The sequence below is a fragment of the Phyllopteryx taeniolatus genome, chromosome 10 (assembly GCF_024500385.1).
Source record: "Phyllopteryx taeniolatus isolate TA_2022b chromosome 10, UOR_Ptae_1.2, whole genome shotgun sequence".
Lineage (NCBI taxonomy): Eukaryota > Metazoa > Chordata > Actinopteri > Syngnathiformes > Syngnathidae > Phyllopteryx > Phyllopteryx taeniolatus.
The window spans coordinates 23,370,623-23,386,126 of record NC_084511.1 but is presented as its reverse complement, the minus strand read 5'-3'; the positions used below and the strand labels follow the sequence as shown (position 1 = coordinate 23,386,126).

Here is a 15,504-nt window from a genome sequence, read left to right as displayed (position 1 = left end):
GTATGATATTCTAAGAGTCGTTCTGATTCGAGTCTGAACATTCAGATTCGCTAATGACTTTTCTACATCCACTCAAACCCCTATTTGAGTCACCACCAATTCCTATATAGTCTTAATTACATCAGCTTACTCAGGAGTGACCGTCTTCATGTATCTGCATGTCTGTATTATACTTCCCCCTATGTGGCCAAGGTAAGCACACCAGAAGAAGAAGCATATTGACCACTGAATTGAAGCAAAAAATGTTGAATTCTCTACATTCGATTTCATTATATCATATCAATATTATAGCGTGCTAGTTTTTTTTCATTAAAAACAACAAAAATTTGGGGTTGGGATTTTTTGGGGGGAAGGCTGGACTAATGGCCTTTTTCATTCCATTTCCACAAATTAAACTAGTATCTCAAAACACCGCTATATCTGTACTTGCGCTAGTTAGCTGCACTAACAATCACATTGTTTTGAATTGTCCCAAACCCGACTTCGTATTGTCTATTAATTTATTCGTGCACGAGTCCACCACTGACCTCTGAGCAACTTCTGCTGGTTGGTCAAGATTCGCCGCAGCTCGCTGAGCCACGACGTCTTCACCCCCACGCTGGAAGCCTGCAACAGAGCAACACGTGCGTTCTATTTGTGACCTGTTTGCAGTTTAGTGACAAATCACTTGTTTTACAGACTCCTTACCTGAACCACATACACCTCCTCCCTGCCGCTGTACCAGATCTCAAACTTCCTTGGATCTCCTTTGACGTTCTCTGTGATCCCCACAGCAGTCATCTGCCAAGACACATACACACACACTGCATATGGGCATGAATAGCGAAAACATCCTCATCATCATCATAAACAGGGCTTACATCAGCTATCACATTTGTCACATCTACCCGAGTAATGAATCAGAATTTGTCCGATATTATCATTTCATAAAAGTAGAAATCCATCAGATGATGTCAACACTTTTAATAGCCCATTACCAGATGTTCTAGGATTGTTGTAGAAATATGGGTAGGATTTCTGAAAGCCAAATTTAGATTATAATGAGATCCAATCAGACAGCTCTATGAAAAATTCTGTCGTGATAATAATGCTCAGTTTTGACTGAAAGTATCAGTATTCATTTAACAACTCAGTAGGTTTCTTATTGTGGATTTTGTTGGTTGTTTGTCAGACATTTTTTTTCTAACCCAGTACTCCCTCATTAGTGTACTATTTTCCTATTTGGACAAGGCATCTTTAGGGGATGACTACAGTATATAAAATGGAGGGATGGATGGATGGAAGTAAAAGGCCCACCTTTATGCAGTGCTTGAAGCCGTACGAGGGCGTCTTATCGCAGCCGTCGCCGTGCTCCTCCCTCCTCTTGCAGAAGAGCAGCACGCTCTCGTAGAGGAAGAGGTGGCGCTGCATGGGCTTGAAGCGGGCCAGCTCCTTCATGCGCGTGGGCCCTTTCTTGTGGCTGATCCACACACTGAAAGAGCCTTGCATCAGCACGCGGCCCAGCTCGCAAATGTCCCCCTGACGCAGTGTAAGGACACGGGCGGGAAGTTGCTTATTTATCTGGAAACGGTATGTTTAAAATAAATAAATAAAGCCTGTTTTATGGGCCTCGCCTCATATCCTGTGATTGCTATCTGATGCATGGAGTCATTGACTGATTTGAGCAGGTCAAGCATGGCTGTTAGCGCCCCCTGCAGCTCAGACGATCCATCGCAGTCAGTGCTGTGTTTCAGCAGCTCCTGGGAGCACAAACACACAGATAACATTTCATATGTAACGTAATGTGTAAAAATGACTATTTAATGGCTTGTATACAATACAGTGTTCACCCAAATATTTGGTACTCATTTAACAAATAGTGGTACCTTGAGATATAGATTGAATCCCTTTCGTGACCACGATCGTAACTCAAAACACTCAAATTATCATTCTTTGGAAATGCCCAAAAATAAAATATTTTCGTAGTGTTTTTTTTTTTTTTTTTAAAGAGAAAACTAGCACTCGATAATGTACTTTATAAAAATATACAGTAATGACTTCATTACATAAAATTACTATTATTTTAACCCTAACCCTGTTATTATTACTTTTTTTGTATTCAAATAATTGCATAAAAGTAAGGTTATCATTCTTAGAAAAATGTTGATGGTAATGTGTAGGTTTATGGAAAGTAAAAGTACACAAATTGCATTTAAATGGGCCCTTTTTTTTCACCATTTATCAATACCATTTGTGTATTGATAGTTTAGTTAATTACACATTAACAACATAATTTTAGTTCATTTACATGCATGTTTCATATAAAATAATTATGGTGGGGAGTCTCACACAGGCCGCCATTCAAGCTAGTACCACCATTGGTTGTGTTGTCTGTGTAGCTTGTGCACGTTTTCAACTTTAGTTATACCTTGAGGAGCAGTTGATACTTGGTGAGGCGTTGAACTGGTTTCAGCAGGTAAGAGTCCAGGCCCAGTTTGTGGCCGAGCTTCTTCTGGCACACCTGAATGAATACAAAGATTATTTACGAGTTAAACGGGCGTTGTGATTGTAGACATATTTGCACATGTGGATTATCATGTGGTGAAATGACCTGGAAGAAGGGGCGATCAGAGAACTGTCGCCACAGAGCGTCTGAACGGGGTTTATTCTGACAGTAGCATTCGTACATTTGGAAGTTCTCCTTCTGTTGTCACATGAATCGTATTTGATTTTTTGAACAAAAGAAACATTTTCATACAATAACCAAACCATATTTTAGAATACTGTAATTGCCTTCTCACCCTGGCAAGAAAGCAAACTCCCACACCTTCAGGAGTATCCAGACATCCTTCAAGGTCCTGGAGAAACATGCTGGGTTGGCCAAAAAAGGTCAGGGACAAACAAATAAACATCAATTTAGATGCATATACTGTATATAGACACTGACACATAGAACTCGAAAGGGACAAAAATATCGAGACACCTGGCCATTACATCTAAAAGAAAGGAAAGTTTTTTTTTTTATAGCAATTAGCTTGACCATTCAGGCTTGTATTCTCCACACGTGGTCGCAGCCATGTAGGACCTGCCTGCTGTGAAAGTTGTAGATGTCGGGCATGTTTCCGAAGAGGACGCCTCTCTGGGCCCGCAGGACGGGCGGCAGGAGAGCCGCCAGAAGCGGGTTGTCCATCTCCGCTTTGTAGCCCTGTAACGGCATCACAGTCAGCCGGCCTCACGACCGGATCGCATACGGTGAGGAGGAGGAGGAGGAGGACGTTTGTTCTCACGAGGAGGACCGACAGCAGCTCTTCCACGTAGATCCTCTCCGTCTCGATGAGCTCCCTTATCACATGACTGTGACACACACATGGGCACACAAACATGCAAAAGAAGGTAAAAATAAACACGTTAGACTAAGGGAGGGAGACACAATGCTGTCATTCGAGCAGCGGTGGGCCACATTTGATATTTCAAATGGAGATGAAGCTTAAAAAAAAAAAAAGAGTTAAAAAGATGCTTATAAAATATGTCATATAGTTATTTTAAATAATACATTAACATACTAATAGCCAAAATTCATGAGTAACTGACAGCCCCCCTAAAAAGATTTATAATTGCCTATAGATGACACAAGATGGTGACAAATCGCTACTTTTGTCGAAATGAAATTTCTCAACTCATTTCAACATGGTTCCTTAGCGCCAAGATGCTGCAAGTGGTGGCAAAGCACTACTTACGTCTTAATGAAGCTCTTCAACTCACTTCAACATAGTTACTTGGCAAAAAGATGGCAGCAAAGCAATGCTCATGTCTAAATGAAGCCCCTCAACTTACTTCAACACAGTTCCCTGGCACCAATATGCCACAAGACTATTAGTGTACTGCTATGTCGTATTTCAACGCATCACTGTTTACATTGGCTTTATTAGTGCAAAGCGGTTGTCTGTTTGTAACATACACACAATAAGTAACGTGTATAAGCTATTTCTTAATTAGACTTTTTACCAAATAAGTTCGATTTTTTTTGCCAAATAAGGGCAGATAGGCTGCCACAGAAATCCGCGAAACCAGTTCTCTCTCTCATTCTCATTATTTAACTCCATTATGCATAATTAATGTAACTATAATCAAATGACCAATTATTTTATAAAATAAAGAATCCATTTTCAGTGCCGCTTGATCCTCACAGAGGTCGCAGGCGTGCTAGAGCCTATCCAAGCCATCTTCGGGCGAGAGGCGGGGTTCACCCTGAACTGGACGCCAGCCAATCGCAGGGGACATATAAACAAACAACCATTCGCGCACACATTCACACTTAAGGGCAATTTAGAGTCCTCAATCAACCTACCATGCATGTTTTTGGGATGAGGCAGGAAACCGGAGTGCCCAGAGAAAACCCACGCAGGTTCGGGGAGAACATGCAAACTCTACACAGGCGGGGGCGGGATTTGAACCCCGGTCCTCAGAACTGTGAGGCAGATGTGCTAACCAGTCATCCACCTGCCACCTAAAATAAATAAATTAATTAAATAACATTTTTATTTTACAATTTGTTTCTTTTACTCTAGACAATAAATCAACTACCAAATTATTCAATGCAGTGAATGAATACAAATAAAAATGAATACATTTTAGTGAACCACTTTTAGCCAAAACAGCTAAATGAATGCAACAAATTGAACACAACTCAATAATGTAAATGCTCATTGGAATGTATTCAAGAACCATACTTTGCCCACCCCTGCAGTACAAAAAATACATCAAATAAAATCAAATAAAATCAGAGAGTACAACATGAAGATGGACAAAAGGGCTTGTTGTCCTCACCGCTTGAGGACATCCGGGCTGTCCTCTCCCTCCACGCCGTACGACACACAGCTGCGGCTGTCCTGGTAGTCGTGAATCACCTCGATCTGGACACACGCATCTCCTTAAGTCATGTTTACTCGTCCAAAAACCAGAAGTGTGTGTGAAAATGTCTTACTTTGCGAGCGTTGGGGCCTTTTCTGGATGCCCTCTTTCCGGGCAGAGGGAGATCAAATGTGAATTTTAAACCGTCAGCTGTAAAAAGAAGATCAGATCGTCAACTTATTGAAATATGTTTGTGTGATACAGTGCAGTCTATTTTCATAATATGCACAAATGGGGGTCATGTACGTGTCGGCTTTTGCTCTGAAGTTCTGGTGTAAATGCCAAAAAGTGAGTTTAATAATCATTTAGTCGCGTTTGTACAACATACTAGTGCGTATTTGTTATTTATTACAACCCCAATTCCAATGAAGTTGGGACATTGTGTTAAACATAAATAAAAACAGAATATAATGATTTGCAAATCATGTTCAACCTATTTTTAATTGAATACACAACAAAGACAAGATATTTAATGTTCTAACTGATAAACTTGATTTTTTTTTAGCCAATAATCATTAACTTAGAATTTTATGGCTGCAACACATTCAAAAAAAGTTTTATCTTATCTTAACTAGCTCTTCTCTACATGCACACAACAGCAGGCATAAAGATATTATCACTGGGAAAAAGCTAAGGCTACAAAACCCCAGCCTACGTGTTGTGTGCCACGGTCCACAGATTTGGAACCAGCTTCATGATCATCTAAAAAAAACTATCCAATCCCTCAATCTTCAAGAGGAAACTACAAATTGTATTACTGTCCGTGTATTTATAATTTGCTTAAATCTTCTGACTGGGATCAATGCTTGTGTGTGTGCAGCTGTATTACTTAACATGTGAATACACTAAACTGAAGTAAACATACTTTACATTGTAGCAAAGTGTCATTTCTTCAATGTTGTCCCATGAAAAAAACCTAAATAAATATTCACCAAAATGTGAGGGGTGGGCTCACTTTTGTGAAAAACTGAATATTTACTGTGCTTACTTTCGAAAATAAGGACATTCCTAAATGCCCCCAAACTGTTGAACAATAGTGTATAGCGATATATTTTTTTAAATAATGTGCTTAGACTGTACAATGCTTGGGAGAGAAGATTGGCGATTTAGAGCGAGGTGGGTTCTCAGCACGGGGGGCCACCAACTGGATCGGTCGGACGTGTTTGTCGGCAAGCTTCCTCAGACCAGCCCGTCTGTTCTGGATCATCTGCTGCACGGCTGCGTGCTTCTCAAACGTTTTACTTATCTTCCCCTACCGGATGAGGATAACATTGCATAAGTCCCCGTTCAGACTCTTTATTCTGGAGCATTTTGCAACAGACCTAAATATACCGGACCTGCAGTTGAGGGGTAATGACAGCTTCATACTCCAGAGCCAGAACGTCAGGTCCAGATGTCATTACGGACGGCGAGCCTTCCAGAAAGCTCTCGATGGCCTTCAAAGCAGTCTGAGCCCCCTCCTTGGACTGGAAGTTCTCCATGAGCTGATTGGCCAGCAGATAGGCTCCATCATCACACCAGGTCTGGGCCTAAAGCGGGTGAAGATAAGGATATACCCATGTATGTGCAGATGAAGGGTGAAGCCATTATTTTAAAAGCGGGGAGGATAAATTGTTCGGAATCAAACTTTCATGAGCAAACGATCACCTATATTCTCGCATTCTTCTGCTCAAGCACAAGCACAGTACAGTAGAACTAAAGGTACTTGTGTTATAAAAAATAAATAAATACATAAAAAAAGACCCTGGTAAAATTGAACTACTGATTCAACTCCTGCACTTAAAAAAAATACAGACTATGAAATGTACTTAAGTACAAAAATGAACGTTTTGATAACTTGCCACAAGTTATGCACAAGGTGGGCGATTGGTTAGCATATCTGCCTCACAGTTCTGAGGACCGGGGTTCAAATCCCGGCTCTGCCTGTGTGGAGTTTGCATGTTCTCCCTGTGGCTGCGTGGGTTTTCTCCGGGTACTCCGGTTTCCTCCCACATCCCCAAAACATGCGTGGTAGGTTGATTAAAGACTCGAAATGTGAGAGCGAATAGTTGTTCGTTTATATGAGCCCTGCGATTGGCTGGCGACCAGTTCAGGGTGTACCCCACCTCTCGCCCAACGACCGCTGGAATTGGCTCCACCACACCCGCGACCCTAGTGAGGATCAGCGGTAGAGAAAATGGATGGATGGACGTTATGCACACAAATTAGTTTTCCCTCTTTTGCTAACATTTATGCTATCAAAACAATGTCTTCATATAAGTTTGTTGACTAAGTGAACCAAGTAAAAAAAGCTAAATTAGCTAATGATAACTGGAAGCAAAAGTACTCACACTTTGAACTTGAAGCAGAAGTGCAGACACTTGTAAAAAGATATTGTAAAAATAAATAAATAAAACTATGGTAAATGTAGATTATACAGGGACGTCAAACTCATTTTTTTTGGTGGAGGCGACATCGTAGTTATGGTTTGCAGAGGTCTGCTATGAGTGTGAAACCATATAAATGTATTATATTATTACAAACACACAACAAATTTATGGATACCAGTAACTAGTTTTGAAATCAGAAACTAATGAAAACTGTTCAACTCATTTAATTTTAAAAGGGGGACTGGTAACAAAAATGCCTGCAATTCCCAATCCATTGTGGAACTTCATCGAGAAACATGTCGACGAACATGATTTGCTTTCGCGGGCCACATCAAAGGATGTGGCGGGCCGGATCTGGTCCCTGGGCCTTGCGTTTTACACCTATGATGTAGACGTAGCAATTCAGCACCTTTACTTAGTACTTATGTACTTAAATACAAAAAGAAACACGTATGTTCACTGACAATTATATAAAACACCCATTTTGATAACAAACAAAACATTATTGTATCAAAACGACGTTTCCATAGCTTTACTAACATTGTGAAATAAGTCCAAAAAAATGCTAAATTAAATCAAAATTACCACTGAAAAAATACAGTCTACCATGGTTGAAAAAGTAATAAGCGTATTTGACAAAATAAGGAGTAGAAAGTACAGATGTCTGTTTTCAAAAGTAGGGAGCAAAAGTAAAAAGTAGTGAGAAAAATAAATCCTCCAGTCAAGTAAAGATACCGGAAAATTCTACTTAAGTACAGTAACAAAGTATTTGTACTTCATGACTTCACAACACAGGTTCAAGTCCATTCATGGAGCTACCTGGTCCAGAGACATCAGCAGCTGCTGCGCTTGGAGGAGATGACAGCGTTTGCTCCCCAGAGCAGCAGTGAGGCCATCGCAGTGATGCCGCAGCTCGTTGCAACGTTGCATGATAAGAGCGGTGGCGTAATGGTGGCCCGCTGACAGCTGGTGCCCGTGGAGGATGATGATCTGGGCGTGTGACATCACTTCCTGTCGGGGCGAAAGCAGCAGATTGCGAGTTTTACAATGGATGGCAGTGACAAAACTTCCATCATTCCATTTCCCATAGCTCTTATCCTGTTCAGGGTCCAAGGGAGCTGGACCCTCCCGCAGCTGACTCACCGTCACGTCACAAACCTGAGCAAATGTTTCCAAAGTGTCCAGCTGTTTGAGAGCCTGCTCGACTTGAGCCAGCGTGTCGACGGACGTGGACAGCTCGCTCTGCTGAGACGACACACGCGACAGACACGACTCCATCTGAAAAGTCAGCAAAACAAAATTAGGAGGGTTTGTGGTCTGACCTAGAGAAATGCAGTTTGAAGACAATTCAATGACAACTGGGACCAGTAAGGGCTGACAAGGTCTAATTTTACATATCTTGTTTCACGGATGACTGAAATTAATCCTATGACACAAGATTATGAAAGAAGCCCTTAGATTTGTTTTTTTATGAAGGAGTAGTGCACTCAAGAGGGGGAAAAAAATACTATGAAATTATACGGTATTATGATTTTAATTTAGAAAAAATAAAATATTTAGAATATTTAGATATATTGAAATTATACAACTTTATTCTGTTAATAACGCAGCTTTACTGCAATCTAGAAAAATATTCAAAATTTTCTCTTGAAAATGTTGTTTCTTCCTTAAAAATAACCACTTTCTTTCGCATAAAATAAAAACAATAATTTATACTCACAATATTACAACATTCATTTAAAATCGAAAAGAAATATATAATTTCTGGTGGTAAAAATATACAACTTCATTCTTGTAATATTAGTTTTTATCTAAATTTTTTTTACCCTTTTTCTTTCAAAGTTATCATTAATCATTACAATTATTATTTAAAAAATATAACTATTTTCTAAAAATACAACTTTTATTCTGGAAAATGCAAAACCTTATGCTCATAATATTTGGAGTTTCTGTCTCAAAAAATAGACAACTATTTTAGCAAAAATATACAACCTTAATCTCACAAAAATTAATTTTGTGACTGATAGAAAAATGAATGTTTTTTTCTTTTTTGACAGCACAAATACATGACATTTATGTTTACCTCTTGAAAGCTTTGCTCATATGTGAGCAACTGCAGGTACTGGTGCAGTTTTAGACGGTGCTTCTCAAAGTAGCCGTCGAAGGCCAACTCCATGTCTCGGAGTTGAGCCAGGAGCCTACAAAATAAAAGAAGACAATTAAGAGCAATTGTGGTTATTTACAAGTCATCTCATTGAGTTGAGTGCTGCTTGAAGATCTCTCACCGTTGAACCGTCTCCCGGTCCAGCTGGACGTCCCAGTCAGGGTCATCGTTGTCCCTGGTGCTGGTGGTGGTCTCCAGGCTTGAGAGAAGACGTTGGCCCTCTTTTGACAAAGATCGAATAGCCTCCTGTCACAGGTGAACAGCGTTTATTGCAATGAATCATGAGCTACAATAGTACTTGTGAGAAAAAACTAGTTAGTGCAGAATTGAAGGACAATTTAGACAACAAGATTTTTGAAAAGAAGACTATGTACAGTATTTATTTTCTAATATTTTATGTTTTCAAGATAAAACTGGTATTAAACCATCCTATATGTTGATTTGTACAGCTCAGCTATCAATAGCACACTTTTTATATTTCATTTGTCATATCATATATTTTGCTATGTTTGGCATAAAACCTGCTACAGATACTCCGTTACCTGAAAAACAAAATATAAAAAAAAAATATTGCTTTACAATTAAATACATTTAAATTTAATACTAATTTAATTTGAGTATTACTGTATATAAAGTGGTCTGGGAACGCCTCGGGATCCCCCCGGAAGAGATGGATGAAGTGGCTGGGGAAAGGGAAGTCTGGGCGTCCCTGCTAAAGCTACTGCCCCCGCAACCCGACCTCGGATAAGCGGTAGAAGATGGATGGATGGATGGATGTATATAAAGTAATAGGTTTGCAAATCAATGCTAACGGAGTTTTTGCGCTAAAGTACATTGTAGCAGTTTTAGCTGCTGTGCTAACTCGCCAAGAACAAACTTAGCTGTACTCCAAAAAAGAAACACTGAGATTTATATTAAATATTAAAAATAGAAGCACACTTGGCTCTACCCATGGTCAGAGCAATTAGCTTGATGATGACATTTCTGATGATTCATTCAGTCGCTCACAATTTTTTTTGCTGTTCTGTATGTTGAGACAACTTTAGAGTGGAATCACCACTAATAATTATATGTATGTGTTAATTTTTTTTTTAACAATTACAAGGAAGAAATATCAAGAAAATTATACAAAAAAAATATAAAAAAATTATTTTATCTGTTATATTTGATATGTAAGTTGATCAATATTATGTCCAATTCAAGCCTCTGGCATTTGTATTTTTGCTACATTAAAATCCTTGCTGCTGTCTTATTTGACCTCATTTTTTATTCTATTTGTTTAGCGAGTCTTAAGAATTATTGGGCTAATATGTGACCTTGGGTATAAAATTTTGTCCCATATCATGTGTAAATGTGTGTTGGTATGACAAAGTTCTTGAATCCTTGAATCATCTAGAAGAGAAAAAAATGTATCTGTCTTCAAGAGCTATTTTATTCTAAACAATATATAGGGAAAAGGTTTACTACAGTTACAGTTGCATTTTTTTCTGTATTTTCTGCATGGATTATTTGATATTTCATTGGGGGCAGAAAATATCCTGCAATTCTGGAACGACACAAACAAATATCATGTTAACAAAAGGTACTTTAAGCTTCCTGTATTTTTCACTGTGACACTCCAGGAGACTCTGGATGGCGTCGCCCTCGCTGGGCATGGCCGTCTCGGCCAGTTCAGTGCCGAAGGCCTGCAGCATGTGTGCCACGTCTTTGACTGTGACGGCAAAACTTTCAATTGCCTGCAATAGAACCAGAGTGGGTACAAACAGAAAAATATGTGAAAATGTATCTTCTAAATCAGGAGTTATGATTATGATGATGATTTTATTTTTTTTATTTTTTTTTCAAGACCTACAGGGTTAAGGGTTTTGCTCAAATCAGTTTTAGTATGGGCGTAATCATACTAACTAAACAAATCAAATCCCACATTGGTGGAAGACACTGACAGATTTGTTGTGCCAAACAATGGTGTACCTAATGTTCTGGGCACATACAACAGACTAGAATACCGTTCTTAAAACAATCCAGTCGCTGTGACAGTAGTCGAGAGTGCCTCCAAACTCTGATGTCAGCTGGTTTTCATTGATGTACTTCAGCAGATCTGTGACGGAGCTCAGCATCACCACCTGATTGGTCACATCCAAAACATAAAGTCATATATTTACCATAGAAATACAAATACATTGTGAAAATCTCATGAAGTATCTTTTTACAAAACATGCAGTTTTCCTTAGTTTATCATCCACATGCGCGCATTATAAGTGATCACAGTGCTTGTATAGAAAAGCACAAAATTTCAAGTCCCAGGCATTTGGAATTTAAAATGATACTGTGGGATTGCACTTTAAAATTAAATCAACTCCATTTTTCTACGTGTGCATAATAATTCTCAAAACCTAACTTGAGTCATGAACCGTAAAACCAAGTGATAACTATATGAAATGTAAAGAAAAAGAAAGTGATCCCCTGCCCTGTAAAGGTATATTATTATATTATATCATATGTGTTTTGGACATACTTGGCAAATAAATATGATTCTGATTCTGATTCTGATAACCTTTTACATTAAACATACAAAAACAATACATAGAGATACAGTATTTGTATTTATGGCATCGCATGAGCAACAGGATTCTACCAAATCAAATTCTTTTGAAGTTAAGCCCATGACTAGCGTTGCAAATTTAATGGTAAATCTCTGGTAAATTACAATAGGAAGTTAAACTGGGAAAATATTTGCAAAATTCCCAATTGGAAACTTTGCATGAGAAGTGAATTAGCTGGGAATTTAGGGTAATACATTATTTTGTTTTGTCATATGCAGACATACATAGAAAGCTCTCCTTTCCCACATACAAGGGCATTACAGCGCTCACAGCACAAAGCAAAAAAATTGACCAAGTGACACCTCGTAACTAAAAACTTGATAAGTAGGGCCACTTGTAAGTCAAGGTACTGCTGTACTTGCATGAAATATGGTTATTTTAGTCATGATTATGCTCAAATATATTTCCCTAACCATATTTAAGTTCCATATTAAGAGCCAACTGGCTATAATTTAATAATAATAATATAATACAATATAATATAAGTTAGGTTGCCTTACCGGCATTTTGAGCATGAAGTTTTCTTGGCTGAAGCGAAAGCCGATGTCGGTGTAGGTGCGATGGAAGAAGCTGGTGGGTCGGAGGACCAGGACCAGGTGGAGGTTCCCGGGAAAGGAGGCCTACAATTTCACAATGGAACAAAACAACATTCACAAGATCCACTCGAATCACATGATTCAAGAAGAATCTGATTCTGATTCTGAACAACAGAAAAGAGGGTTACGGCTTTACAGGTGACTTGTGATATCGTCAGCCTGTGGGAAGCCGTTTGAGCATTTAGTCCATATCCTACTAGTGCGCTGAATTGCGGTCCCCAACCTTTTTTGCACCACGGACCGGTTTAGAGTAGGCTTTTTTTCACAGACCGGCTGTCGACCGGGGATTGGGGACCACTGATGTACAAGACTAGTCTGCTCTTTTGTTCTCACTTGTAAGAGCATTCAGCGCACTAGTGGGACCACGGGGGTGCACTTGTGACATTTTTCCTACCTCTTCCCTTCACTATTGTATGACATTTTTCACACTAGTAAAACGACTAGGGCACACTAGTAGAATGACCATCTTAATAGTGACATTTTTACAATAATGCCTTCCACTATTGTTTGAACATTTATGCACAATAGTAAAACAGGTTAGCACTAGTAGACTGACTGTCTTACTAATAACTTTTTACGCCACTGTATGATATTTCTGTGCACTAGTAGAAAGACTAGGTTGCATTAGTAGAGCAACTGTCTTACTAGTGAAGTTGTTCTACACTACTACTTTCCACTACAGTGTGACATTTCTGCGCACTAGTCGAACGACTAATGTTACAAGTCAGGCAAAACTGTGCACTAGTTGCCAACTGCGTCCACCTAGTACTGTTAGTGTCATAAAATTCTAGTAGTTAACATCTAGCGCTTCACTTCTAGTGCTAGTCATGTGCAAATGTCAACTAGTGCACAGTTTCGCTTCACTAGTAACATATAGTCATTATAATAGTGCCCCTAGTCGTTCTATTAGTGCACTAAATAGTCTTACTTGTGAGGACAACGAGTGTACTAGTGCATGGACACTTCAGCGCAAAAGTAGGATCTGGAATAAATTCTCAAATAGCTTGCCATATCCGCCTCACATGCTGCATTTTTATCTTAAAATTATTAACTGTATTTAATTAGCATATGCACCCACCAGACAGCTACTTTAAGCTAGCTACAGCTTTTTTAAAGCAGTAGATCTCTGTTTCTCCTCTCATGAATCATTACGACACGCCACATGAGTTATTTAGCACCTGACATCAAGCAGTCAAACGCGTAGACTTGATTCGGAATTGGGACTTTCTTTAAGCACTCAAAAGTCTAGCTTAATGCTAACACACAATGCAAAACATCACGAGCAGGCTAACAGAACTAGCATTGATGTTGCGATAATTTTAACCTTTCATCAACAACATATATACTGTATGAACACAAACAGGAGCAACACTTGCAGACAGCGCATACAACAATTCTCACAGGCATATATTATTTATCCTCTGTAAAAAATGGCTAATATTATTGGAGCTTATTTGTGACTGTCTTCTGTGTTTCATTATCAAATCTACACGTAGCACAGTATGTCCGTACAGTCATGGGGAAAAAAATTATTCGACCTTTTTTTCTTCTTCAGTGTTGTTCTAATGCCTGTTACGACAAAGGTATATTACTTGAAGAATACAATCACTATGACAGAAATGCAGCTGATTCCATAAAACTTTGTCTTATGTGACATGCTAAAGTTTAACTGTATTCCCAGTGATTTTGGTTATGAAGAAAAACCCCAAAAAATGACTAGATATCAGCCCTTAAATTAAACTCTTTTTGTAGTCATCATCATATTTGTCCAAACAAATGTACCTTGACTTGTACCAAGCATTAAAAATGAACACGAAACTGAAGAAACAAGGGTGGAAACAATTTTTTCCATGACTGTATGATTTATACTTCCCCCTTGTGTCCAAGGTGTGCACACCAGAATAAGCAGCACAACGCCCATTGAATCATCATAATGCAAACACTGTTTGATTCTTTGTTCTATTCAATTGTGTTATTACCGTATGTTTTAAAGCACAATCATTTCGAGTTATTTTCCACATTATAAAAAAATAATTCAAGGCACTCCTGTATCTATTAAAGTATACTGCTGTGTTCAAAAAATGCAAATACGTCTTTTAAACCCATTCAACGTTAACCTGTATTCATTAGTTGTTTGATTTTCTATTTTCCCGTTGCAGGGTGACGTGTTTGAATGTGAAATAATTGTTGACATTGATTTGTCCTGACACGCCCTCCTTGTCACTGAGCGACTGACGTCATTGACGCACGCATGTTGGCGAACATGCATGGCACACTCTGCCCACTTGGGTCTTCCTTTCCTTCCACGCAGAGACTCCTGCATGACTAAGCAGACGAGCGCTACACACACGTACACACAACAGCGCTCAACTCACTGCCGCATTCCCACCCTCAAACTTCACCCAAACTCCTGCAGCGAGGGAATAAAACATTTAACTAGTCGTTACCGGGCTGGTCCGGATCTTTGCGAATCCTCTCCGGCAACATGTCTCAGCCATGTTGCGATAACAGCACATCTATTTGGCTTGAATATTTTACAGCTCCATTAGGACACAGCAAGCAGCAGCTGCCTCGCTCACACAAGGAAGAAGGAAGGATGCAGGCTAACACTCTGTGTCTGCCTCCTCATCTTCATCTTCATCCTCTCTGCAGAGTCCCGCGTCATCACACTTTTTTTTGGGGGGGGGGGGGGGTTGTTTTGCATTTCAATCAGTGCTAGGTCATTCCAAAATATTTGAAACCGCTCTGAGAATGATGCAGCACTGCAGTTGTGCACCACCACAAGCAAGCAATAATAAACATAATGTTCAGTGAATTATTTTCGTTGTAAAGGGAGAATATTTCTAATAATCTTTTTTTTTTTTTAGCTATACCTAATGTTG

The 15,504-nt window shown here is 39.2% G+C and overlaps 1 protein-coding gene across 8 annotated transcripts in view; it reads right to left on the bottom strand.

Annotated features, from left to right (window-relative positions):
• The window catches only part of mcf2a (MCF.2 cell line derived transforming sequence a), a 40,114-nt gene that overhangs the window by 11,109 nt on the left and 13,501 nt on the right, over positions 1 to 15,504 (bottom strand). For 7 of the 8 annotated variants that reach the window (XR_009790458.1, XR_009790460.1, XR_009790461.1 and 4 more), the window contains exons 5-24: positions 12,527 to 12,646; positions 11,430 to 11,546; positions 11,010 to 11,159; positions 9,545 to 9,669; positions 9,343 to 9,457; positions 8,418 to 8,537; positions 8,079 to 8,270; positions 6,228 to 6,419; positions 5,971 to 6,142; positions 4,964 to 5,040; positions 4,807 to 4,892; positions 3,267 to 3,333; positions 3,069 to 3,184; positions 2,781 to 2,850; positions 2,591 to 2,683; positions 2,408 to 2,500; positions 1,614 to 1,739; positions 1,297 to 1,518; positions 688 to 780; positions 528 to 606 (exon numbers count right to left, since the gene is read on the bottom strand). Coding sequence is in view for 4 of the 8 variants with exons in the window: in XM_061787610.1 (XP_061643594.1) it covers positions 528 to 606; positions 688 to 780; positions 1,297 to 1,518; positions 1,614 to 1,739; positions 2,408 to 2,500; positions 2,591 to 2,683; positions 2,781 to 2,850; positions 3,069 to 3,184; positions 3,267 to 3,333; positions 4,807 to 4,892; positions 4,964 to 5,040; positions 5,971 to 6,142; positions 6,228 to 6,419; positions 8,079 to 8,270; positions 8,418 to 8,537; positions 9,343 to 9,457; positions 9,545 to 9,669; positions 11,010 to 11,159; positions 11,430 to 11,546; positions 12,527 to 12,646 (2,425 nt within the window). In the remaining 4 variants the exon portion in view is untranslated. Of the gene's footprint in view, positions 1 to 527; positions 607 to 687; positions 781 to 1,296; positions 1,519 to 1,613; positions 1,740 to 2,407; positions 2,501 to 2,590; positions 2,684 to 2,780; positions 2,851 to 3,068; positions 3,185 to 3,266; positions 3,334 to 4,806; positions 4,893 to 4,963; positions 5,041 to 5,970; positions 6,143 to 6,227; positions 6,420 to 8,078; positions 8,271 to 8,417; positions 8,538 to 9,342; positions 9,458 to 9,544; positions 9,670 to 11,009; positions 11,160 to 11,429; positions 11,547 to 12,526; positions 12,647 to 15,069; positions 15,241 to 15,504 lie in introns of those variants that run through there. The other variant, XM_061787614.1, reaches the window with a different exon arrangement.